General features: G+C 39.9%; 1 protein-coding gene across 2 annotated transcripts in view; it reads right to left on the reverse strand.

Annotated features, from left to right (window-relative positions):
* Window positions 1-2,054: 2,054 nt before the first annotated feature.
* TXLNB (taxilin beta) overlaps window positions 2,055-26,996 on the reverse strand; it is a 53,214-nt gene continuing 28,272 nt past the window's right edge. For both annotated transcript variants that reach the window (XM_045499831.1, XM_045499830.1), the window contains 4 exons: window positions 23,409-23,483; window positions 16,452-16,544; window positions 6,668-6,763; window positions 2,055-5,440 (listed from right to left, as the gene is read on the reverse strand). In XM_045499831.1, the coding sequence (XP_045355787.1) occupies window positions 4,655-5,440; window positions 6,668-6,763; window positions 16,452-16,544; window positions 23,409-23,483 (1,050 nt within the window). In that variant the 3' untranslated portion in view covers window positions 2,055-4,654. The remainder of the gene's footprint in view (window positions 5,441-6,667; window positions 6,764-16,451; window positions 16,545-23,408; window positions 23,484-26,996) is intronic.

The raw sequence follows: 26,996 nt of genomic DNA on the forward strand, positions 1-26,996 counted from the left end.
ATGTGCGTTTATGTGCGTGTGTATGTGTGTATGTGGGAACATTCACACACATGTACAGCAGCAACTGGCGTTTGCACAACTTCTCTCGGGATACCACCGAGGAGACTTCACTTCGAGTGTGGAAGGTACAACTTAACAAGATTGGGGGAGATCTTTATCACTATCATTTATGAATGCTTCTATTCAAATGGAATGCCCTTATGGTTGATCTAATGATAACTTTAACTTTTAGGTTATAAAGTACAGAAATATAAATGGTTTAAACCTTGTGAAGATTTACCCAGATACTTGACTTGAATCCTAAATCTTACTTGCCAGTTTATGGTGGCAACAAACTTTAGAGGCCAGAGTCATCATTTTTATTTCATATCTTCTTTTGGGAGATTCTTTACGTTTTGTCTAAGCGCCATACCCAGCGTGGGGCTTGAACTCATGACCCCGAGATCAGGAGTAGCATGCTCTTCTGACTGATTCAGCCAGGTGCCCCAATTCTTTACATTTTAAATTACTTTTATGTATCCTAAGTACTGGGTTTAACTACTGGTTGGAGGAGAAGGAGCTGAGGATGTTTTCCTGAAATGATTTCTCCCCTAATGATATCTTAGTCTTATTGAAAAGCAGCTTCAGTTTTGCAACGAACACATAATACTTTATTAGCTTAAAAAAAAAAAAAAAAAGAGCTGTTTAAAAATGTGTATTGGGGCACCTGGGTGGCTCAGTCGGTTAAGTGTCCAACTTCGGCTCAGGTCACGATCTCATGGTTCTTGAGTTTGAGCCCCTCATTGGGCTCTGTGCTGACAGCTCGGAGTCTGGAGCCTGCTTTGGAATCTGTGTCTCTCTCTCTCTCTGCCCCTCCCCTGCTCACGCTCTGTCTCTCTCTCTCAAAAATAAGTAAACATTAAAACAATTTTTTAAGTATTAAAAAAATGCATATCTATACCATGCAAAAAGGAACAAAAACAGCCCTAAGGGCAGGGTTTAATTTTTTTCCCAATTTTAGCTAACTGGTTCTCTTCTCCAAGCATACTAGGAAGTGCTTTGTTCAAGAAGCCTCTCCTGGTTGAAGATAGACTGGGAAGAGAGAATAAGTAAAAGGCAGAATAGTTGGGCCTCTTTGGGTCCTACTAGGGAGAATTCTTGGAGTAGTTAGAAGGACTGGGTGGAAATGTCCATCAACGGATGAATGGATAAAGAAATTGTGGTTTACATACACAATGGAGTACTACGTGGCAATGAGAAAGAATGAAATATGGCCCTTTGTAGCAACATGGATGGAACTGGAGAGTGTGATGCTAAGTGAAATAAGCCATACAGAGAAAAACAGATACCATATGGTTTCACTCTTATGTGGATCCTGAGAAACTAACAGAAACCCATGGGAGAGGAGAAGGAAAAAAAAAAAGAGGTTAGAGTGGAAGAGAGCCAAAGCATAAGAGACTCTTAAAAACTGAGAACAAACTGAGGGTTGATGGGGGGTGGGGGGGAGGGGAGGGTGGGTGATGGGTATTGAGGAGGGCACCTTTTGGGATGAGCACTGGGTGTTGTATGGAAACCAGTTTGACAATAAACTTCATATATTGAAAAAAAAAAAAAAAAAAGAAGGACGGGGTGGAGGTAAAATAAGCTGACACGTTCTACATCTGCCCCCTTACTCCCCAGAGTATTTCTGAAACTCCCATGGCAGAGAAACCTATGGAAATGGTCTCATTGGAGACTGGCACTGAAGAGAGACATTGGTCATGGGATAACTGTCTGCCAGAAGCTGAGGACTGGGCAGGGGAGCCGGGGTTTTGCTTTCTCATTAGTTCCAGGCAATCATGTTCTGTCTCTTTCCCTTGTTTCCCTCCTTCTCTCTCTCACACACACCACACACACACACACACACACACACACACACATACACGCACGCACACACACACACGCACACACCCAAGATGTTCACCGTGTTCATTATATGTACATTCTACTCAGAGACCAGAAATTTAACGAACAACAAAATAAAACCGTAATCTTTGTTAGGTATTATTGAAACATAGAAGTAACAAAAGTAAGCATGTGGGAAGAGAAGTAACTTTAATAGATACATAAATTATAGTTATTTAATTAAGAAAACACAAACAATACTGGTGTTTCTGGAAAAGTAGACTTGGCATCTCTAGAAATAGTTACATGAACTTGATAAAGAACAGAAATTCCTTACTCTTTCAGGTTGTATGAATTATTGTGATAATTAGCAAGGCCGAATTCTAACACAGACTATAATAAAACGTTCTTTGAATATTAAAATAATCCTTCCAAAGTCTAAATTAAGCTTTGCAAATTTTAGGTAAGGTGTTGTATTGAAATTCTGCCCAAGATATACACAGTAGTGAGTAATGTGTTGCTGTGAAAGCTTTTTGGATGAAAAAAATGAACTTTGGGTATTAGAATACTTGATTTACCAGATTTTGGCTCCTCTCCTACCTGTTTCTCTTGCTAAACATTCAGACTGAGACTTTACTATGATTATCTAATCTTACTCCATTCTTGGAAGTTTACCTTCTGTAAATAGAAGGAGACCCTCCTGGATTGTTATGGTGAGTATTTAGCTCTGAATTAAATGAATGTTTAAATCTCTAAGATTTCCAGTAATGTTGAATTTGGCTGGATAGTCTGTGGTTATAATATTGCAAGCCTTCAAAAATACATGGAAAAAAATAAATAAAAATACATTGGTTCTTCAATAGGGATATGCTTTTTCTCCTGATTAGCATTTCGTTATTACCCTCACTGTCGACTTCAAACAAATTTTATGCAGTTTACAATTCTTGTAGCATATGGTTGCTGCCTACAAGCATTTTGTGTTCCTTGGCAGACAGCCACATGCAACACTGAAGAATGATTTTCTGGATGAATAGTAGAGAATCTTGCTTTTATCCATTTTTCTACTTGAATTCAACTTTTGAGGTAGGGCTGGGTTAGACCTTTTTTTTTTTTTTTTTTTTTCCCTTTTCTCCCTCCTCTCCCTTTCCCCGTTCCTTCCCTCCCTTCCTTCCTATTTCTTTGTTCCAGTCTCCCTTTACCAGATTTACTGGATTTACCGGGTTTTGGTAAATCTGGTAGAGTAATTTATGCTGTCAGTTGTATTAGAGGTTCTTGTCCAATATTAATGTAATACTCCTGTAGACCATCTAACTTTTGCCTCCTGCTGAATCCTTACCTGTTTTTCAAGCCATTTGTACTTCTGGTTGTAAAGAATTCCCCAAAGCAGATAATATATTGTTTGGTGCCCCTCATCACTCATATTGAGACCCTATGTGGACTTCTGTCTTGTAAAAATAATAGCTTTTACTTATCAGTTATTGAGATGAGGACGGGGTATAATTTCCTGTAAAGGGAGTGAAGGTTGGAAAAAATGTGAAGATGCTTTGAGAATATAGATTGAGGCAGTGACAGCAAGAAATGGTGGGAAACCCTCTGGAGAGAGCAGAAGATGACAGCGAGAGAACTGAGGACTTGGCCGGGCCAGGCGAACATTCCTTTTCAAGACTTCCATAGCACAAGAGCCAGTGGACGAGAGCATAGCCTCGTATCAGTCCCAGGGCACTCAATCCCTCCATGCCCTTGCTTGCTCTCCCACTTCCCACCCTTTCCTTGCAGGTAGCCATGAGTGGGCTGCCCCACCACATGGGGTGGCAAGGCAATGGGCCGAGCTGTGTTGGAGAGGCCGCTGGAAGAGATGAGCCATCGAGGGCTGTGATTGTTCCCCTATTCTGTCTATTGCCTCTTGTGGCACCTTTGTGTCTATGTGTTCTGCAGACTTGGAATCTAACCCAACTGCTGTTCTATCTTTGGATCAACTGATTGAATTTATTGACTTACCATTTGGTTACTTGTTTTTGCCCTACATTACATGGCCTAAATACTCGTATTCTGAACCTACTTCTGATTCATAGAGCATTAATCTACTGTCATCCCAAGCATAAGAGATCATTTTTTTGATTACTGTCTAAATATTTTGCATGAGAGAATTCCAAAGAGGGATGAAATGTATGTGTAATATATATTAGTATATAATATATTTGTATATATATACACACACATATATAATACACACTTGTACATATAGGTGCATAAACTCGGATAGGTATATATTCGCACACATACGTATACATTCACACATGTATACATATGTATATACATCTACACGTATGCACATATTATGTAAATGTTGCTTAAATGAAACCTGGACATCCATAACTTACTATAGAACTTATTAAAATGTATAGGGAAATAAATAACAATCACTTTTTATGCATTTACATATTGTAGGAGAAGTCTTTAAACACCAAATCCTACTGTTGATTAAAAAATTGAAATAAATACCATCTCAGTGGAAAATTCTTATGAATTTGCTATTTGTATGTTTTGTTGCCATTTGGGAAAATTGTACTGTCAACCAACGTTAAATAGAAAAGCTCCAAATCAGTTATAAATTGAGAACAAATAGCACAGGCTGAATGTGCTCTGCATAACATTTAAAAATGTCTTGATTCTAATTAAGTCTCTTCCCTTAGACATCCCTGGCCCTTAATGCCTCTTTCAGAAGACAATCTGTCACGATGAAGACGTGAAGCTGGGAAGGCACTAAGCTCGGAAGGCACCACGACGAGGCTTAGTCTACTCCTTCCAGGTTGGTGTCAGCCACCTGGGGCAGCTGGGGCTCCACCGAGACCCCTGTGGGTGGTCTCAATGCTGCTGCTTCCAGTGGGGGTGGCTGCCTACTGGGCCCACATCCGAGCTCCCCAACTAGAATTTGCTCACCTGCTGTGGGTGGTGGAGCAGGACCATTTGCCTCCATCACTGGTAGGGAAGCCTCTGCCGGGGACTGTGGGGCCTGACTGGAAGCTTCTGTCTCTGGCTTCTGGGGCTGCTGATCAGCCTGGGCTGCTGTAAGGAGACCCTGGTCTTGGGCCTCTGCTGCCGACCCCTCGGGGGGATTGCTGGGCCTGGGGGGCGGTTCTGCCTCATTGCCTCCTTCGGCCTTCCCTGGGGGAGGCAGGGAAATCTCTGAGTGGCATAGAGGGCTCGGAGGGGATCGTTCTGGTTCCTTGAGGGCCGAGTCACCAACCCCTTGAGGACTGCCGGATTCTGGTGGGATTTCTTTGGACTGGTCGAAGGTTGACTCTGGATGATGGATGACCATGAAGGCTGTGGCCAGATTTTTCACAGCATTGTGAACACTGTCGGCTTCCTCTGCATCAACCTCGCCGCCCACAGAAACAGCAGACTCTAGCTCCTCGTCGGAGGTGTGCTGACTTTGGTCATCTTTTTCAGGCATTTTTGCTTCTCTGATTTTTTTGTAGAGCTCGTTTCTCTCTTCTTGTAAAGCTCGACAGAGGTTCTCCAGCCTCCCAATTTTCATCACGAAGCACTCATATTCCTTGGCTCTCAATGCTTTCTGTGAGTTGAAAACACACACACGTAAAACACCAGAGCAAAATTGCCAGGATGCCCTCTGGAGACAAGCAAAACCATTTGCCCAGGAATTTGTCTGCCAGACTCTGGAGCCACCGCAGACTGGTGGCTGAACAGACCCCTGGTCAGGGGGAATCACTTCCATTTTTTTGCCTTGTGGGTGAGACCCTGGTAGAATTTTAATCCCTGTATCCTTTTCTGTGGGAAAGAAAGATGGCAAAGCATCTCTCTGCTTCAGTCCAAGGCCTCCGGAATCTTAAAGTAGATGCATTTTCTGCTTTTAAGTCTTCCAATGGCACAATGAATGCGATGGACTGGGACCTGGCTGTCAGCAGAGCCTTATCTAGTCTATAGATAAACTGCTGTATGCTAATCTGGCAACTGTTTGATTTATGTCAGTGAATAATAAGCCCATCTCTTTGGAATTGGTTGCTATTTGGGATGAATTGCTAGAACAGTAATTATAACGACAGAAACTCCCCACACACTAATTCATGATGCTGCGTGCTCAAACTGTTCAGTTCTTCTCCATTTCTGTGGAAATGTTGGTGTGTTTGTGCATGAAATCATTCCTAATCATCTCACTCCTTGCCCCCACCTTTGTGCCACTCTGTACCCTTTGAGGGTTTTTCTGTTGCTCGTGCACATGGGGAGACCTTCACTTGTAAGCTCTGCCTCTCAGGTCAAGGGCTATATATCTTTGCCTTTATTGTCTCAACACCTACAGAGCCTGACATAATATCAGTAATTAAATGCCTGTTGGAAGAATTAGACAATACATCTCCATATCTGTCTATACAGTAGTACATACCCTGGGTGCTGGGGCTGGTGTCTTCTCAGTATGTTCAGATTAACTCATTAATTTATTCTGCACCTGCTCTGTGCTAGGCACTGGGGAAATTCAAAGACAAGTAAGACACTTGTCTTTCCTTTATGGAATGAAGTCGCACAGGCATGATGCTGATTTGGCAACAGCTTTGGACTCAGCACGTAGGCATGTGACTTAGGGTCACAAAGCTCTTTGTGAGTCTGGATCCAATTCTCTTTTGCTCTAAATATTTTTATTACAATTTCACATATCACACCTCAGAAAAAAAAAATCAGCTCTTTTTCCAAGATAATAATTTGCACTATTAGGTTATAATTACTTTCGGAATATGAATATTTGGACTAGATAGGGGAAAATAAGCTAGCGGCTAGGCTTCCTTACCTCTTCAATCATGTCCAACAGAGCTTTGTTACAGTTCTCAAACCGGGCTTTCCACGTGGCTGTGTCCTTCTCTAACTTCTTCATTTTCTTGGTTGTCTACAGAAATTAGAGTATTTTAATGTTAATCCTGAAACTTAACATATCAAAAAAACTACTAGTTCCATATGTGATGCCAAGAAAAGTCTCTTTGTCACTAGCTGCTGAAACAAACAGAAGTTTGATGTCACGGAATGAAGACTGAGTGGGAAGAGTCCAATTTATTCCTGAATCATCTAGGCTCGTGGTGAACAAACTTACTTGCACCAATTCAGGAAAAAGGAAACTACTTAGAGTTACCCTGTTTTGTCATTGCTTATTCTTTAAAGTAAAAGTAGCTTTATTTAGTCCCAAGAATAAGCTTGCAATTTAGATTCTTTACTGAATAGAAACTGCAAGCGAGAAAGCTGGTCTGGCTTTTTAGCCATTAACATATTGGGACTATCTGGGCACATCTGAGAAGTAGCTACACAAAGCTACAGCTTTCTATTTTCTCAGTCTACATTTTTTTTTTTTTTTAAGTTTTAATTTAAATACTAGCTAGTTATCATACAGTGTAGTATTAGTTTCAGGTGTTCCATATAGTGACTCAACACTTCCGTGCATCACTGGTACTCTTCACAAGTGCACTGCTTAGTCTGCATCGTCTCTTTAACCCATCCCCCCCCATCCACCTCCCCTCTGGTAACCATCAGTTTGCTCTCTATAGTTGAGTCTGTTTCTTGGTTTGCCTCTCTCTCTCTTTTTTTCCCTTTGCCCGTTTGTTTTCTTTCTTAAATTTGACATATGAGTGAAATCATATGGTATTTGTCTTTGATTGACTTCTTTCACTTAGCATAATACTCTCTCGATCCATCCATGTCATCGCAAATGGCAAGATTTCATTCTTTTTTATGGCGGGTAATATGATATTCATAAATATATGTATATATACATGTGTGTGTATATATACACACCACATCTTTACTCATTCATCAGTCAGTGGACAGTTGGGCTGTTTTCCATTATTTGGCTGTTGTAGATGATGCTGCTATAAACATTGGGGTGTATGTATCCCTTTGAATCAGTACTTCTTACTTTTGTATTCTTTGGGTGAATACCTTGTAGTGTGGTTGCTGGATCATTGGGTAGTTCTACTTCTAACTTTTTGAGGAACCTCCAGACTGTTTTCTACAGTGGCTACACCAGTTTTCATTGCCACCAACAGTGCAAGAGGGATCCCCTTTCTCCACATCCTCGCCAACACATATTTCTTGTGTTGTTGATTTTAGCCATTTTCACGGGTATGAGGTGATATCTCACTGTAGTTTTGATTTGGATTTTCCTTATAATGAATGATATTGAGCATGTTTTCATGTGTCTGTTGCCCATCTGTATGTCTTCTGTAGAAAAATGTCTGTTCATGTCTTCTGCCCATTTTTAATTGGATTATTCATTTTTTTGAGTGTTGAGTTTGATAAGTTCCTTATATATTTTGTATACTAACCCTTTATCAGCTATGTCATTTGCAAATATCTTCTCCTATTCCATAGGTTGCCTTTTAGTTTTGTTGATTGTTTCCTTTGCAGAAGCTTTTTATTTTGATGTAGTTCCAATAGTTTATTTTTGCTTTTGTTTCCCTTGCCTCAGGAAACATACTTAAGAAGTTGTCACAGCCAATATCAAAAAGTTACTGCCTGTGTTCTCTTCAAGAATTTTTATGGTTTCAGGTCTCACATTTAGGTCTTTAACCCATTCTGAAGTTATTTTTGTGTATGGTTTAAGAAAGTGGTCCAGCTTCATTCTTCTGCATGTTGCTGTTCAGTTTTCCCAACACCATTTGTTGAAGAGACATTCTTTTTCCCATTGGATATCCTTCCCTGCTTTGTTGAAGATGAATTGACCATATAGTTGTGGGTTTATTTCTGGGTTTTCTATTCTGCTCTGTTGATCTATGTGTGTGTTTTGTGCCAGTACCATACTTTTTTTTTTTTTTTTTTTTTTTTGATTACTATAGCTTTGTAATAGAACTTCGAGTCCAGAAATGTGATACCTCCAGCTTTCTTTTTCTTTTTCAAGGTTGTTTTGGTTATTCAGGGACTTTTTTGGTTCCAGACGCATTTTAGGATTGCTTGTTCCAGCTCTGTGAAAAATGCTGTTGGTATTTTGATAGGGATTGGATTAAATATGTAGATTACTTTGGATAGTATAGACATTTTAACAATATTTGTTCTTCCAATCCATGAGCATGGAATGTCTTTCTGTTTCTTTGTGTCATTTTCAATGTCTTTCATCCATGTTTTATAGTTTTTGGAGTACAGGCCTTTTACCTCTTTGGTTAGGTTTATTCCTAGGTATCATTGCTTCTGTTCTGTTTCTGTTCTGCAATTGTAAATGGATCCCTAGTTTTTCTTTCTGCTGCTTCATTATTGGTGTATAGAAATGCAACAGATTTCTGTATGTTGATTTTGTATCCTGTGACTTTAATGAATTTGTCATCTCTAGACATGTACAGAGCATCATGTCATCTGCAAATAGTGAAAGTTTTACTTCTTCCTTGCCAATTCGGATCCCTTTTCTTTGTTTCTTTGTTTCTTTGTTTGTTTGTTTCTTTCTTTCTTTCTTTCTTTCTCCCTCCTTCTCTTTCTCCTTCTCCTTCTCCTTCTCCTTCTCCTTCTCCTTCTCCTTCTTTTTTGTCTGATTGCTGTGGCTAGGACTTTTCTTTCTTTCTTTCTTTCTTTCTTTCTTTCTTTCTTTCTTTCTCCCTCCTCCTTCTCCTTCTCCTTCTCCTTCTCCTTCTCCTTCTCCTTCTTCTTCTTTTTTGTCTGATTGCTGTGGCTAGGACTTCCAGTACTATGTTGAATAAAAGTGGTGAGAGTGGACATCCCTGTCTTATTCGTGACTGTATAGGAAAAGTTCTCAGTTTTTCCCATTGAGGATGATGTTAGCTATGGGTTTTTCATATATGACCTTTAGTATGTTGAGGTATGTTCCCTTTAAATCGACTTAAAGTATTGAGTGTTTTTATCATGAATGGATATTGTACTTTGTCAAGTGCTTTTTCTGCATCTATTGAAACGATCATATACACGCTTCTTATCCATTCTTTTATTAATGTGATGTGTCATGGTGATTGATGTGCAACTCAGGAATAAATTCCATTTGATTGTAGTGAATGATTTTTTAAATGTAATGTTGGATTTGATTTGCTAGTGTTTTTTATTGAGAATTTTTACATCTATATTCTTCAGAGATATTGGTCTGTAGTTCCCTTTTTTAGTAGTGTCTTTATCTGGTTTTGGTATCAGGGTAATGCTGGCTTCATAGAATGAATTTGGAAGTTTTCCTTCCTTTTCTATTTTTTTGTAATAGTTTAAAAAGAATAAGTATTAACTCTTCATTAATTTTTTTTTAATGTTTATTTATTTTTGGGAGAGAGAGAGAGACAGAGACAGAGACAGAGTGTGAATGGGGGAGGGGCAGAGAGAGAAGGAGACACAGAATCCAAAGCAAGCTCCAGGCTCTGAGCTGTCAGCACAGATCCCTATGAAGGGCTTGAACTCACGAACTGCAAGATCATGACCTGAGCCGAAGTTGGATGCTTAACCGACTGAGCCATCCAGGCACCCTTGTATTAACTCTTCTTTAACTGTTTGGTAGAATTCTCCTGTGAAGCCATCTGGTCCTGGACTTTTGTTTGTTGGGAGTTTTTTGATTACTGATTCAATTTATTTGGTGGTTATCAGTATGTTCAAGTTTTCCATTTCTTCCTGTTTCAGTTTTGGTAATTTATATATTTCTAGGAATTTATCCATTTCTTCTAGGTTGTCCAATTTGTTGGCACATGGTTTTTCATAATATTCTCTTATAATTTCTGTGGTGTTAGTTGTTATTTCTCCTCTCTCATCTGTGATTTTATTTATTTGGGTCCTTTCTCTTTTCTTTTTTTTTTTCTTTATATTTTCTTTTTGAGAAGTCTGAATTGAGGTTTATAAATTTTATTAAGTTTTTCAAGGAACCAGCCAGCTCTAGGTTTCATTGATCTGTTCTGTTGTGTTTTTAGTTTCCACATCACTTATTTCTGCTCTAATCTTTATTATTATTTTTTGTTTTGAAAGAAATGCAGACTGCCACATTCAGCACCTCATTTGGATGTGTCTGGGTTCTTGGAAGCTTGACTACCCTACATTTTCCTACAAATGGACCTAGAGAGCTTGTTTGGAAGTTCTAGCAGGGGAGCGCAGGTACTTATACACCCCTGACTAAGAAGGATGGTCTTTCTCTATCTGGACACCCACCTAACCAGCCAGATCAGTTGAATGAACCCTGGTGATCAATGGAGTGACAAATGTCTCAGCCAGATCACCCTTACATTCTCTGCTCTAATCTTTATAATTTCCTTCCTTCTGCTGACGTTAGGCTTTGTTTGCTGTTCTTTTTCTAGTTCTTTTAGGTGGAAGGTTAGGTTGTTTATTTGAGATTTTTCTTGCTTCTTGATGTAGACCTGTATTGCTATACACTTCCCTCTTAGGACCATTTTTGCTGTATCCAAAAGGTTTTGGATTGTTATATATTTTTTTTAATTTGTTTCCAATGTATTTTTTAATTTCTTCTTTGATTTCCTGGTTGACCCATTCATTGTTTAGTAGCATGTTGTTTAACCTTCATGTGTTTGTGGTCTTTCCTGATTTTTTCTTGTGATTGATATCTAGTTTCATAGCATTGTGGTCAGAAAAGGTGCATGGTATGACTTCAATCTTTTTGTCTTTGTTGAGGCCCGTTTTATGACCTAATATGTGACATCTATTCAGAATGTTCCATGTGTGCTATAAAAGAGTATGTATTCTGCTGTTTTAGGATGGAATGTTTTGAATGTATCTGTTAAGTCCATCTGGTCCAGTGTGTCATTCAAAGCCACTGTTTCCTTGTTTGTTTTCTGTTTAGATGATCTGTCTGTTGATGTAAATGGTATGTTGAAGTCCCCTACTATTATTGCAATTAGTTCCCTTATGTTTATTATTAATTGTTTTATACATCTGGGTGCTTCTATGTTGGGTGCATAAATATTTACAATTCTTATATCTTCTTGTTGGATTGTCCCCCTTTATTATTATAAAGTGTCCTTCTTTGTCTCTTGTCATAGTCTTTGTTTTAAAGTCTAGTTTGTCTGATATAAGTATTGCTACTTTGGTTTTCTTTTGACATCCATTTGCATGATAAATGTTTCTTCATTCCCTCACTTTCAATCTGCAGATGTCTTTAGGTCTAAAATGAGTCTCTTGTAGGCAGAATATAGATGGGTATTTTTTTTTTAATCCATTATGACTCCTTATGTCTTTTGATTGGACCATTGAGTCTATTTACATTCAAAGTAACTATTGATAGATATGTATTTATTGCCATTTTATTACTTATTTTGTGGTTGTTTCTGGAGATTTTCTCTGATCATTTCTTGTCTTTCTCTTTTTCATGTTTTGCTTATTTTCTTTAGTGATATATTTGGATTTTTTTCTTTGTTCTTTGCATATTTATTAGTGATTTTTGATATATGGTTACCATAACCTCTTCTGCAAATAGCAGTCTATATGAAGATGATGTTCACTCAAGGTTGAACTCATTCTTTTTTCCTCTCCTGTCTACATTTTAGGTATATGTTTTATTTTATACCATTTAGTATGTGAGATCCTTGACTGATTATTACAGAAATATTAATTTTTACTGCTTTTGTATTTCCTGCCTTTAAATTGTCACTTTTGGTCTCTCTTTTCTACTTGAAGGGTCCTCTTTAATATTTCTTGCAGGGCTGGTTTAGTGGTCATGAACTCCTTTAGTTTTTCTTTTTCTGAGAAACTCTTGATCTCTCCTTCTATTCCGAATGGTGGCCTTGCCGGATAGAATATTTTTAGGTGCAGATTTTTCCCGCTCAATACTTTGAATATATCTTTCCACTCCCTTCTGGTTTGCCAGGTTTCTATTGAGAACTTTCCGGCTAGCCTATGCGGTTTCCCTTGGAAGTTGAAGACTTCATTTGTCTTGCTGCTTTTAAGATTTTTTCTTTATCACTGTATTTTGCAAATTTAATTATAATATGTCTTGGTGTTGGCATGCTTTTATTGATTTTGATGGGAATTCTCTGTGTCTCTTGGATCTGGATGTCTGTTTCCTTCCCCAGATTAAGGAGGTCTTCAGCTATTATTTCTTCAAATAAATTTCCTGCCCCCCCCCCCTTTTTTTCTCTCTTCTTCTTCTGGCACTCCTATAATATGAGTGTGATTACATTTGATGGAATCACTGACTTCCCAAATTCTATTCTGGTTACATAATTCTTCCTACTGTCTTTTGTTTAGCTTCATTACTATCCATTACTTTGTCTTCTAGGTCACTTCTTTCCAGCTTCTAGGTCTTTCCACTTCTAGGTCTCCTTCTTTCCAGCCTGCTCTTTACTGCATCTAGCCTGTTTCAGATCTTGTTTGTCTCATTCTTTATCTCTGATTGATTCTTTTTAAACTCTTTTATCTCTGTGGTAAGGGTCTCACTCATGTCTTCCATTCTTTTCTCAAGCCCAGTGAGTATTCTTATGATTGTTGCTTTAAATTCTCCATCAAACATGTTACTTGTATCTGTTTCACTGAGATCTCTGGCTGTGACCTTATCTTGTTCTTTCATTTTGGAGAAATTCCTCTGTCTTCACATTTTGTCTAAGTCTCTATCTTCTTCTCTGGGTTAGAAAATCCAGTTAGGTCTTCTGCTCCTGAAAGAAGCAGGAGCTTCTTTATGAAGAAGAGGTCATGTAGTGCTGAGACCCTGGCGCTTCAAGGAAGTGTCTCCAGTGTGTGCTATGTGAGCTCCGCTGTTGTGTTTTGGTTGCTCTGTCCTTCAGGCCAGTCATCTGCAGAGTCTCTCCCTTACCTGCTGTGGGCAGCGTTTGGTCCCTGGTGTGAATGTGGTCAGTTTTAACTAGGTGTGTTCTTGTCTGCTTGTGAAGTGAGGCCTGACCACCTCCACCAGAACTGAAGCCCTCCAGAACTCTCTGGTCAGAAGATGCTGTGCAGGCAGGGATTTGTGCTGGTCTTTGGGGGGAGGGACCTGCCATGCCGAGACTGAGGCAAGTGTGATTGAGAAGAGCAGTTCCACTGGGGTGCAGGGAGGGGATGTGTGGGGCTTGGTGTAAGCAAGTCAGGCAGCCAGTGTCCATGCTGTGCTGCTTCTTGCAGGTGGCTCTGTGTATATGCTGAGGGGCAAGGGAGGGAAATGGTGTCGGCCAGCTCCTTTGTTCCCAGAGACATGTGTCCGTGAATGCTGCCTCTCAGAGACACACTCTGAGAAGAGGGAATAATTTCCCTACGGTGTTCCCCAGGCACTCTTCAGATAGTTGTTTCCACATTGTCTGCCACAGGTTTTTTGTATACCTTCTCTCCAGGAGCAGTATAGTACCCTCCAGGTCTATCCTATCCAAGCCTACTGACCTTTAAAACTCCAGGCTTTAAGACCTGCTGGTTGCAAGAACTTCCAAAACTCAGCCCCTTTCATTTTCCAAGCCAGTGGCTTTGGGGAAATGTTCTCCTTGTGTATTCCCCTGTGTACTTCTCTCTCTCTCTCTCTCTCTCTCTCTCTCTCTCACTCTTCTCCAAGACCACAGCTTCTTTTCCTCCATAGCAGCTGTGATCTATTTCTCCCCTAAACGATGGCTTTGCATTTATTACCATCTTTGATTTGGCCTCTTCTCTCCCTTTCGTTGTGGAGTGCATTCTACCAGTTTTCAGGTCAATTTCTGCGGTATTTAGGATGATTTGATAGTTATCTAGTTGTATTTGTGGGAAAGGTGAGCCTAGGGTCCTCCTACTCCACTGCCATCTTCCTGCTCCCTCTCAATCTTCACATTTGTAGAGTGTGGTGGGAGTCACAGAATGTGATTACACACATCATTCATTTCGTCTTGGAAACAGTCCCATAAGGAAGGTTCTGTTTTCACCTCCACTCTCACTGAGGACACTGACGCTCAGAGAGGTGGAAGAATATTCAGGCGAGTTAGCAGAAGAGTGGAACTAGAGTTATTTCATTGCATTTAATGCAATGTGTGAAGAGTGTCTGCTGGTCATCAGTGGGGAGTTGGGTGGAGGGAACAGAAGTGGATAAAATGCAGCTCATCCTTTTTGAAACTGAAACGGTTGGATCTCTGCTCTGCTTGGATGCAGCAAAGGACAGCAATGTAATCAGGTTTTGTTCCCCTGGATGAGCCATACCTGGGCCCTTGCTGCTATGTGCCATGCTGCCTGAGGCTGAGTACACTTGGAGGCAGGAGGCTGGGCCCAGGCTAAGCCCTGGGCTTTATAGAGAAGCTAGGTGAGCCTTGAATGGTTTTTAATTTTGATCATTTATTAACCAAGTTTAGTAGTTTTAGTTTAAAAGTCATCAACCCCTTTAAGGATTTGATGGGACCATACTCAAAGAAATACAATATGCACATCATTTTTTTTGCTGGTTTTTTTTTGCTGAGTCAACTTTAAAAGTCTATAAATAAACCCCAGATTTAAAACTCCTATTCTAATATTTATTCCAATCTTAAAACTATGTAATTTTGAAATAAATAAAAACACTTTTCTTGCTCTAATATTTATTCCAATCTTAACACTCTATAATGAAGAGAGGTTTTTAAAAATGGATAGATCCATCCCGGAGTGAGAAAGCTATAACTTCTAACAAGTGTTGACCTACTTACGTTTGTTCACTGAATTGTGAAATTTATCATATAATTTTAAGAAAGTGGTTTTAAAAGGATGCTTTTTGCACTTAAAAAAGGTTAATGCCTATGCCCATTAAGAAGCACAATTCTGATGCTGATTTTGTTTTGGGAAAACACTGGATTAAATAAATTTTGAACATATGTCCAGTAATATTTAGCACCTTATATTTGTAAAAGAGTGTAAGAAAGTTTAAAACCCTTTAAAAATATATTAATATGGGGCACGTGAGTGGTTTAGTTGGTTAAGCATCCGACTTCCACTGAGGTCATGATCTCGTGGTTTGTGAGTTCGAGCCCCACGTTGGGCTCTGTGCTGACATCTTAGAGCCTGGCGCCTGCTTCAGATTCTGTCTCCCTCTCTCTGCCCCTCCCCCGCTCACGCTCTGTCTCTCTCTGTCTCTCAAAAATGAATAAACATTAAAAAACATGTATTTGAACTTTACAATCTGTGTATTAGGCAAGGGAAATAGTATGTTAATTTGTAGATAAGAAAAATAAAATTGGAAGGACGTTAAGTGGATCGTCTAGTACTACATGAGGAGAAGAACACACCCAGAATTTGAATTTAGGCTTCTCATTCAAGGCTCTGTCGGTTATATCATACTACGTATATTCTCTTCGAAGAAGGATTATATGAAATGGTATTTTCTATTCTAAACTTCTTCTGTTGCATATTTGTATGAAAGTTGTTTTTTTAATCTTTAAAATTAGATTTTTTAAAATTTCAGTATAAACAGCATAATGTTAAATTGCTAGCTTTTGTGTTTTTTTTTCTTAGCTCTCCATGGACTAGAAAAGGAAAATATTTTTTTCTCAGGGTGAAAATAGATCCTGGTGTTTTTTGGACTCTTTGTAAGATTAATTCACCAGATAATTACCAATAAAAAAACACAGCCCAAATCTTATTTGCATGTATAAATGTTTCATTACTTCATGAAATGCACCAAAAGATCTTAACGTGACAGAAATGAACTCAAAGGAGAATTGCCTGTCAAAATAGAAAATGTCAGTATTTTGTGTACTCACTTTATCCATTTCCTGTTTGAAAGTGGCAAACACCTCATTGCTTTTTGTCAGTGTGTTCTGGAACTCTTCAAACCTTCCGGAATAGAGAGTAAGCTGTAAATAAGGGGAAAAGTAGATCTATTTTAGAGCTGCTTTAAGCATGCTTCCAGAACAAAACAACATGGCATCGTTCATTATTTGAGAAGAAAGTTGATTTAAAGGAATCCTCAACACAATGTTAACAATGTGTTCTGTTCTTTTGTTTACTATGACATCAACCTAAGTCAGTGAGTATGATTGCAGTACGTCTTTAAAGAAAAAAATGGAATAAGAAAATGTGTCATCACCGTTTCATTACAGCCTAACTTTTCCCAACACACTTTTATTGAGCACCGAACATACACATTGACTCTATGTGCAAAGCATTGGACATGTGGCTACTGTTTCTGAGAGACGTGCACACGTGATGGGAAGATAATCTCAAAGACAACTTGATGATGGGACAGGGAATACTACAAAGTGCCAAGTCTGTTCAGGATGGTGTCAGTCAGAGAAGGAAGTGAGCATGGCAGGTGACCACGTAAGCCATGTTTTTGTGGAGAAGGCTAACCTTGAACTTGGTCTTGAAAGAAGTGAGAATGTAGAAAAATGAAAAGAAGTGGTAGAAAAGGTGGACCCGACATGGGTGGCTGCAATCATACCCGTTGTGCCACGCTAAACAACCAACCATTTGCATTTCAGTCCATTTGGTTTTGTATGTTTATGAAGACAGTGTTATAGCCAATAGCAGTTAAATGTCCCTGTTCATCAAAATCAGTTTATTATACGAATTTTCTACAGATGGAAAGAATGAGTCTCGAGGAAGGAATGCCTTTTCTAATATGCACACAGTATAAAACATCATATGGGTTAGCATTGGCAAGCGTGTGGTTCACTTCAGGAGTACTTTCTACCTCTATATCCTTTTTCCAAGGAATAAGGTAATTTGAAGTAGGAATAAAGCAGGACAGGGAAGGAGAGTGTGTTAAGTACTTGATTGCTAGAGACAGCAATACACTAATTAAATCTTGCTTTAAAAAATGATTTTAGAATAGCATGCTATGAGTGGAGATTTAATATGGATGATACATGTTAGGAAGGCCTCCATTTTCGAATGAGTGTTTGGTACTGTTGAATGCTGGAGCAAACCCCAGCTCCTCAAATGGGCACCAAATGACTAGCTGGTGGTACCTGGGACACTGTCCTTTTGAAAGAGAAAAACTACTAACTGGAAGCCAGTAGACGGGAGAGTTCCCAGTCTTGGGGGTGAGAGGTAGAGAGTATGGGAATCAGACTACCCCTAGAACCCAGAAAATCTGCTGATCGAGAAGGGGTCATTCTCAAATGTTGTAGAATAGCAGAGATTTCACTGCAGTAAACAAGAACAACGGAATGATAACGTAAAACCTTTCTGTAGGATAGATTTTCCAAAGAAAAGTCAAACAACATCTGAGTATCATTTTGAAATCACATGTTGGTTCCGTGCATATGTGACAGAGCTTGGGGGCAACTCTGGTGGCCTAAATTTTTTTTTCTCATGATTCCTTGGCACACAGATGAAAGAAGACTGAATAAAAGGGCACCAGGGAGTTCATGGCCAGGAAGGTGTAGTAGGGTTTTACACACACACACACACACACACACACACACACTGCATAAGACAATCCTTACTCATTATGTGCAATGCACTCTTGACACATTCTGTTTAGTTCTGTTTCACTTTTTTTGAAGTAGTGGCTGGGATCCACTGAATTGATTTCAGGGCCCTTGAGTAGGTCAAGTCCTTAATCTGAGGATAAACTTCTACTGGACTGGCTATCTATATTACTGCACATAATCTAGTGGTCCAGGGTGAGGACAGCTACTCCCAGCTGATCCTCTCCACCTTCATTTGCATTCTTGGATTTACATATCCTGTGAAGTTGGTTTTTCTTACTTTCTCGCCTTTCTTTTCCCCACTTCTCGGGAATTCCTGCAGAGTTACGGGAGGGTGGCAGATACTACCGTCCCTGGAGCAGGTCCTCTCAAAGCTGCTCACGCAGCCGGGTCGTTGCAGGCTGCAGACAGGCAGAGCAGGAGTGGGCGCGTGCACAGCCCATCTTGCTGGCACAACCTTGACAGTATCAGCAGGAGCAACCGTGCCCACCTTGGCCAGCTTCTCCCCTTCCTTTGGGCAAAAATGGTCTTTTGGGTGTATACATCGGGCAGGTTTTGTTTCCTTTCCTCATGTTTTCTTGTGGCATGGGGGAAGGCAGACACACCCAGAGGGCCAGGAAGAAGTGTCTCATTTCATTACCACTTCTGGCCTTTTTCTAGTGACTGTTTTTTGTTTTTGTTTTTTTCCTTCTCTCCACTGTTGTTCTTTCTTTTTAATTGGGGCAAATACATGTAATATAAGAGTTACCATCTCAACTATTTTAAATGTACAGTTCAGTATTGTTAACTGCGTTCACACTGTTGTGTAACCAATCTCCAGAACCCTTTCATCTTGCAAAACTGAAAGTCTCTACCCATGAAACAGTAACTCCACATTTCCCCTTCTAAGTACTGTTTTTCATACTCAGCCTTTCTTCCTATTTGACCTCTTTGTGGCAGGTGGCAAAACCTGTGTGGATTATGCTTGTCTCAGGTAAACAACTCTAAAACTCTTTACTTGTGCTAACTCAAAATGGACACTTCTTGTTTACTTTGTGGATATTTGTTTGGTATATGTTCCCTCTCACTATCACGCTGACATGATGCACGTTTGGTTTCATGTGTCATATTCCTGCTCTTATTTTGGTATTTCAGAGAAGCATGGAAGGGACATCCAGAGGTCATCCACAGTACTCCTGCCAGAGGCAGAAATAGAAACGGACTGTTCTAGGGTGAGTCACCACAACAGTTGCTGCAACATTTTCACTGTTATGTGGGTGAGCAACTCATACGTTCTTTTACTGGGGCACCAAATTTTAATTACAAACGTTCACAGCATACAGGAAACAAAAGCATGTCCAGGAATTGTCTTAGCGAACTTGTGATATTTGATTTGGGAACACGTCCGATTATAATAGCAGTTGCAGAGTAATGTCCTCTCATCCTAGATACATAAGGTGAGGACTTCCGGTTTAAAGGCTGTGATTGCTGTCCTTAATTTACCAAAAAAAGGAAAGAAAGAAAGAAAGAAAGAAAGAAAGAAGAAAGAAAGGAAGAAAGGAAAAAGAAAGAAAGAGAGAAAAAAGAAAAAACTAAATAAAGCCAAACCAAATTTACCCAATGATCTTTCCCCTTGGGCAGTGTTTCTGTGGCTGCGTGGCTGCGTCGGTGTTGCTGACTTTCCACATCCCCCATCTGCATCCTTATCGATCCAGTGAACACTCTATGTGTAGTGGCAATTGTATTCCATTGATCATTTCTGACATTTACTCTGTTGCCATGGTTTGTATAATTGAAAGCCAGACATCTCTTTGCTAAGTGAGAATCATGCCCCAACCTGGCAAGCTGTTGTCTTATGGCTGAAGGTGACTTCATCTAGTTAAACATAATCTGTCCTTGATATTTCCTTAGCTCGGAATGTGGAAATGGGGACTTGAGCCCTCTTGCCTCCTACCACCCCACTCCTTTAAAGCAGTTCTAAACCCGAAGGAAGGGTTCAAGTGCTCTGCAATCAAATCTGTGATTGATTTTGTTTTTCAAGGTCTAAAGGTTTTAAAGCTACAACATCGACAGTTTTCAAGAGGAATTTTTAAACATTTTTATACATAGGGTTTGGGGGCTACTATATTCTTCTTGAAGTCATTGTTGAAGTTTTGAAAAGTGCCTTGAAGACAGGAGACAAAGGGGTGTCCTTGCAGAGAGAGCCACGCGCCACAGAAAACAAGGCAATGGAGGAAAAGGCGGGGTTAGCCCAGCTTAGGCCGCACTGCTTCTGCTCTGGAAGCTGTCTACATTCAGGAACTAGAGCTGCACAAGGTCTTGAGATCATCTTTTCCGGGGTTCATAAACTTTTTTGTAACCAAAGACTCCTTTTGTCTCATATATCTCTACGTAGATCCTCACCTATGAAATAATAGTAATGTTAGCTCATACACTAATTGTTAGCATTTTTATTAGTAGTATTATCACTGTGTTTAATTAGGTAGGGACTTTTGCTTCTCTTATGGATTAGTCTATCTCCAGCACCTAGAACCTTGTCTAGCACTGAGTAGGTGCTCAACAAATATTGGTTGAATTAATTATGCTAATTATGGGCCAGGTATGGGGCTAAGTGCTTTGCATGCATAACTTGAAGGCAAACTGCATATCTTACATATTCATTAACTCATTTTCCTTTTATAAACTTAACCAAACATGTGAATCACTGCCATATAGCTGCTGAGTGAGAACTGATATGTCAAAAACAACTATATCTTATTTTCTTTTATCATTTTTAATTTTTATTTTTAGAGAGTGTGTGTGAGTGGGGAAGAGGTACAGAGGGGGAGATAGCATCCGAAGAAGGCTCCATGCATAGTGTGGAGCCTGATGCGGGGCTCAATCCCACGACGCTGGGATCGTGACCTCAGCTGAAGTCAAAAGTTGGGCGCTCAACTGACCGAGCCACCCTGGCACCCCCCAAAACAACTATATTTAAAAATTTTTTTTTCAACGTTTATTTATTTTTGGGACAGAGAGAGACAGAGCATGAACGGGGGAGGGGCAGAGAGAGAGGGAGACACAGAATCGGAAACAGGCTCCAGGCTCTGAGCCATCAGCCCAGAGCCCGACGCGGGGCTCGAACTCACGGACAGCGAGATCGTGACCTGGCTGAAGTCGGACGCTTAACCGACTGCGCCACCCAGGCGCCCCAAAACAACTATATTTTAAATAGTAGCTGCTGTTATGCTGTTATGTTTTGGAAATACTGAAAAGTAATGAGCCTCCCAGAGGTTAGAGAACTCCAACTTGGGATCATGGGTGCATTACAGTATTCTAATTTTACAGGCAAAGAAATTTAGGTTTAGGGAGATTTCGATGAATTACACAAGGTCAGACAAATTCTGAGCAGAAGAGCCAGGACCCTGACCCTGGTCTCTGGACTCTGTCAATATCAAGGAACGAATGAGGAACATTGGCAAGTCTAAAACTCCTGGTAGATGCTTTTTCAAATTTGAGGTGTGGCATTGGATCATACCCTTATGTTTCATTCCACAGGTCATTTGAGGCCTAGATTCTGATGCCAGCTGAATGAATGACTCTCTAACCCCATGTCTAATGGTATTAATCTACTCTTCTCAAGTTCATTATCACCATTTATCGAGAGGAGTAGAGATTGCTTGTCATAGATGATATGAACAATGAATAGCTTCAAATATTGTCTCTTGTACCCCTCAAGGCTCTGTGCTGAGAATAGTACAGAGATAGGGCCAGGAGCCCTGCCTCAATTCTCTGGAGTCTCTTCAAGACTGTGAGGTCACACCTTCTTTCCTCCTGCCTGCCTCTGTTTAGAGAGTGGCCGCTGCCTGCCGCCTACCCCACAACCATGATGTGATGGTTCTGGGATTCCCTAAAGGATGACCTTGAGTTTGTAACTCTAGATTTTAGTTTTTTAATTCTGGACCTGCTGATTTTATTAACAGTAAGAAACATGGTTCAAATCTCTATGTAATTAGTATTTACAAATGATTTTATGTTATTTTATGTGATTTTATGTTATGTTAATTATGTTATTTTATGTTATTGAGGGAAAACAATTTATCAATGTTATGTTAATTATGTTATTTTATGTTATTGAGGGAAAACAATTTATCAATACATTCGGGACACACACTGGAAAAACTATGCATTAGGAAGGTGAGCTATGAAAATGCGATCTGCAGTTTTGTCTGCAGTGGTATAATTTGTGATTTTATTACCCACAAATAAATTTATTTGTGAGTGTCTTATCTTTTCTCATATGCTTTGTAAAAAATGAACAAGTATTCATACAAGCAAGTTTTCAATGAACTTGTTCATTCGTATAATGAACAAAGTTTTTGTTTTTGTTTTTGTTTTTACAGTGGACAAGTGTATAGCAGGCAGCACATAAACATTTACAAGTGAATTATCCAAATCTTAAATTAACAGCTGCCCAGCTCGCCAGGCTTCCGGTTTCCTCACTTTCTGTGAATTTGCTCTACGTGACTTTACAGTGTCTTTAGCACTGGCTCATTTCTCCCAGCAGGGGCGCTAGTGTCTCTCTCTGGCTCAGACCTAGGATGCCTAATCCAGAACCCGACAGGCAACTTTTGCCAGAAGGGGCAGAGCCCCAAGGGCAAGGGAGGGATGGATAGAGTCATCTGTTGCACGAGGCTTTTTATCTTTGAGTCTGAAATATGAATTCTTGTAGTCTAATCAAAACACACACATGACATCACAAAGCCAGATCAAAACTGTTCCCTACTTGTCCATCATCCCTAGTCACTTATCACCGACAAGGCCAACCTCCGATAGCACAAGAACTTTGGTGCTGACTTTATCTTCCTCATTTCTTTTGATTATAAATAATATCAAATAGGTAAGGATACTTTCAGTATTGAGAGTTCTAGATGGCGCATGTGATCCGTTCACATTTCATTCTTACTTTAATAGGATCACGGGGAGGAGAGAGAGAGAGATGACATATTATGAACAGATAGGCAGGAACCAGGACACCAACTCATTCCGATTGCCCGTCGGGTGCCCTCATTCATATGTCAGCAAACCTTTTGACTCGATGTTGTTGTTGCGGACCATTTATTTTTCTCAGGTATAATGTGGTGCTTTTATTTTTACTTTAAAATAATAAATATGAAGTTATTCTTCATTTCTAACTCCTGCTCCCCTCGCCTCCGCCACATGTTAAGGCCTGGTGGAGAGTACCTTTGGTTCATAGCCTGTTAATGTGGCAACAAGGAGAGCACACCCCATGTGTGGTTGTCCCCCCGCAACCCCCCATTTCACCTGAGCCTGCAGGACTGTCTCTTGTTCCTTCAGCACTTTGGCTTGAAGTTTCCACTCTGCTGCCTGGTTCAGCAACTGTGAGAAGAGAGAACACGTGGAAAGATTGTCAGATTGCTCTTTACGTTACCATTTGGTTATAATTTGTGGATGAAATGGAATAACTTGCTAATTAACCCTCTTAAGTAGTTTTTTGGGAGCTTGGCAAAGTATCTAAGAAAGCTAAGAAAACAGCGTCTAAAAAGTTGGATTCTCAACTAAAGATTTGTGGTTCTTAGGGATAAAAGAGAAAAATAATCTTCAACTCAAGCATAAATCACACAAAATTTAACCTCCCACCAAATTCTGGAAAAGTCTAGCAATCCTGTTCAGTCATCATTCAGTCCCTGCTTGAACATTTCCAGAACCCCCCCTCCCCCTGCCAGATCATTATTGTGAGCAACTGTTGCCTTATGTTGAACTCAAGGTTATTCTCCTAGACCACAGTTCTCCACCATAGCATGCACCAGTGTCTCCTAAGGAGCATGTTAAAATGCAGATCCCTCTCAAAGAATGTAAGTTAGGAAGTATAGGTGTGATTCAAGTCTGTAGTTAGAGCAAATAAACAAGATGGTTTGGGATTTGGTGGTCCATGGATTGTATTTTGAGAAACACTGAGTTACAAACTTGACCTATTATTCCAAATCTTGTATAAGATTTACAAAAGAAGTCTCATTCCTCTTCCACGAGGCAGCCTTTCAAATACAACCAAGGCTCTCATGTCAAAGATAATCAGAACTGGAAGCTGACAGGTTAAATTGAAAATGTTGTTCTAGACATAAATATGACATACACATATGTAAAACATGTTATTTGAACTTAAGATGTATGTTTACTTATTGATTTTTATATAAAGCTATGGTCTTTGTTTTGGGTATGGGTCTTCTTTTTTTTTAAGTTATTTATTTATTTATTTATTTATTTATTTATTTATTTATTTTGTGAGAGAGAGCAAGAGAGAGTGTGTGAGGAGGGAAGGGGCAGGGAGGGAGAGAATCTTAGGCTCTGTGTTATGAGCACAGAGCCTGATGCGGGGCTCAATCTCATGAACTGTGAGATCCTGACCTGAGTCAAAATCAAGAGTCAGATGTTTAACCAACTGAGCCACCCTTGGGTATGGGTCTTCTGACTGGCATTCAGAGAAGCTTTTTGTTGTTGTATATACATTAGTTTTTTAAACAATAGTACTAAAACCTAAAGACTTAAGATTATTTGTGAAGAAGCTGGATTGGATAAGTTTTACCACTTTCTCCAAGTCCTTTATAGCTACTCCCATCTAACTTGACAATTGTTTTGTGCTATTTGGCATTTCAAAGCATTAAGCATCATTTTCATAGAAACAGTTCTTTCTTTTCACACTTACATTTCATCAGTTTCTACATCATTCTGTCGGTTTTCATAACACAAAATCAAGGATAACTGAAAGAAAAGGTTTGGGTGCAAAGAGCTGATTTGTGGTCAGCGCCGTCTTCCTTAACTTGGGAACCCATGTGTAGACACTGGAGTAGCTGTCCAGTCACAGGATTCAACATACTGAGGGATCTGTTAGTGTGTTTACAGACAGAATGGTGGACATCATGAGTTAATCTGATTAGTCAAGTAGGTGGCCATCAGTTTAAGAAGTTTCTACTCTAGGGGCACCTGGGTGGCTCAGTCAGCTAAGCATCCAACTTTGATCTCATGGTTTGTGAATTCAAGCCCCATGTTGGGCTCTGTGCTGACGGCTCAGAGCCTGGAGGCTGCTTCGGTTTCTGCGTCTCCTCTCTCTGCCCTCCCCTGCTTGTGCTCTGTCTCTCTCTTTCTCTCAAAAATGAATAAACATTAAAAAAAAAAAGTTTCTAGTGGTTTTGAAGATGGACTGACTTATATATTTTTTCTTTATGCCTATTTAAAAAAAATGCCCATTTTTTTTTGGTAATCAGAACAAAAAATGATAAAATCATTACATAAAAAAACTTGGAGGCATCTCTTTTCTTATCCAAGTTTATCTTTTTCTCGTGGCTCAATGCCTCCATTTGTGAAAATGGGTTGTATCTCTTCCTCCATGCCTCCCAGAGAACAGTGAAAGTTCATTGTTATAGAAGCGCCAAGACCCACCCCATGGAGGTCTGAGGCAGCTGTGGTCTACAAGACCTGTAGGGTCCCCTCTGGCCATCTGAGCATGTGGCACGTTCTTCACTAAGCAGGCTCAGGAGCCCAGTTGTGGTGGGTGGTTCCCTGGCCGAGAGAGGAAGATGGCTACCTGTTCTGCTTGGGATGAAGGAACCCTCCAGCTCCGATTTGCTATTTCATTACTTTCAAAAAGAAGCATCATAGCTGGAATCTGGGTAGGTGGCCATCTTTGAAGAACTGGGGGGGCTAATTTTTCTTCTTCTTCTTCTTCTTTTTTTTTTTTTTTTTTTTTTACTTAAATCTGCTGTTTTGCTAAACCAGGGTAGAAAAACAGGGGAGTATGTTAACTTCTTGCTAAGGCTGGGTCACCTCAAAACGACCCCTAGTCTCTTTCAAATGAATCTCTGCCTAGTTATTCCTCTGTCATGTCTCATGTGTTATGTGCCAAATGTACTGATATCCTACAGGAAGCATATTTTGCCTGACAGGGTAATTATGCCAATAGTGGGGTATCTGTTTTCTTGAATTCTGAATAATAATTAAATGCTTTCTTATTTTGAGAGGTAGGTTGTAGATGGATTTAACAACTTAATCTTTTTGTTAAGAGCACATGGGCTTCTGCTTTGAGATTATCCAATGTCCACCAGGTTATGTTCTCCAAAATTCGCCCTTTTGCTGCCATGTGTGATAACCATAGTTATTATTAAATTGCTCTTCTAGTCTGATTTTCGGTAATTGCAAAGTTTGTGATCAATTACTAAATGGCCAAATTTGCATGATTAGTCCATTGATTGCATTTTAAATCCCTTTTCCCAGCAGCAGACGCACACTTCAACTCATGCCTCTGAAACACATGTCTGAGTGTGATGTATTATCACAGAGCTTGGGCTTTGGAGACAGACACATTGGAGATGTGATGTGTTGGGCAGTGTGACCAACACATATCCATCACTTAGCAGTGTGTGACCTTAAACAAGTGGTATATCTTCTTTGAGCCTCAATTCTCTCATCTGGAGACGGGCCCTACAGCTGGCTCAGAAGGTTTGGGGTTAATGAGATGTCATTAAAAGCCACCACTCAGTTTCTTAAACTCCAAAACTCAGGAGTCATCCTTGACTCTTCCCTTTCCTCACTGCCACCATCTTCAGTATAGAGCACCGATTGTTGGTTTTGTACTGAAAACGTAACTTCTGTCCGTGTCCAGTTCTCCTTATCCACTGCCATGTCCCCAAGCCAAGCCATCATCGTGTCTCCTCCAGATTGCTGCAGTAGACTCCTTGTCCCCTTTTAGTTCACTTTCCACCCAGGAGCCAGATTCATCGTTTAGAGATACAAGGCAGATCATGTTACTTCCTTAGCTAAAACTACCCAGACTTTCTCAGTATATTTAGAATAAAATCCAAACTACTTTCCCAAGCCTATAAAGCTACACAATTTGGC

The sequence above is a fragment of the Leopardus geoffroyi genome, chromosome B2 (assembly GCF_018350155.1).
Source record: "Leopardus geoffroyi isolate Oge1 chromosome B2, O.geoffroyi_Oge1_pat1.0, whole genome shotgun sequence".
In the NCBI taxonomy this organism is placed as follows: domain Eukaryota; kingdom Metazoa; phylum Chordata; class Mammalia; order Carnivora; family Felidae; genus Leopardus; species Leopardus geoffroyi.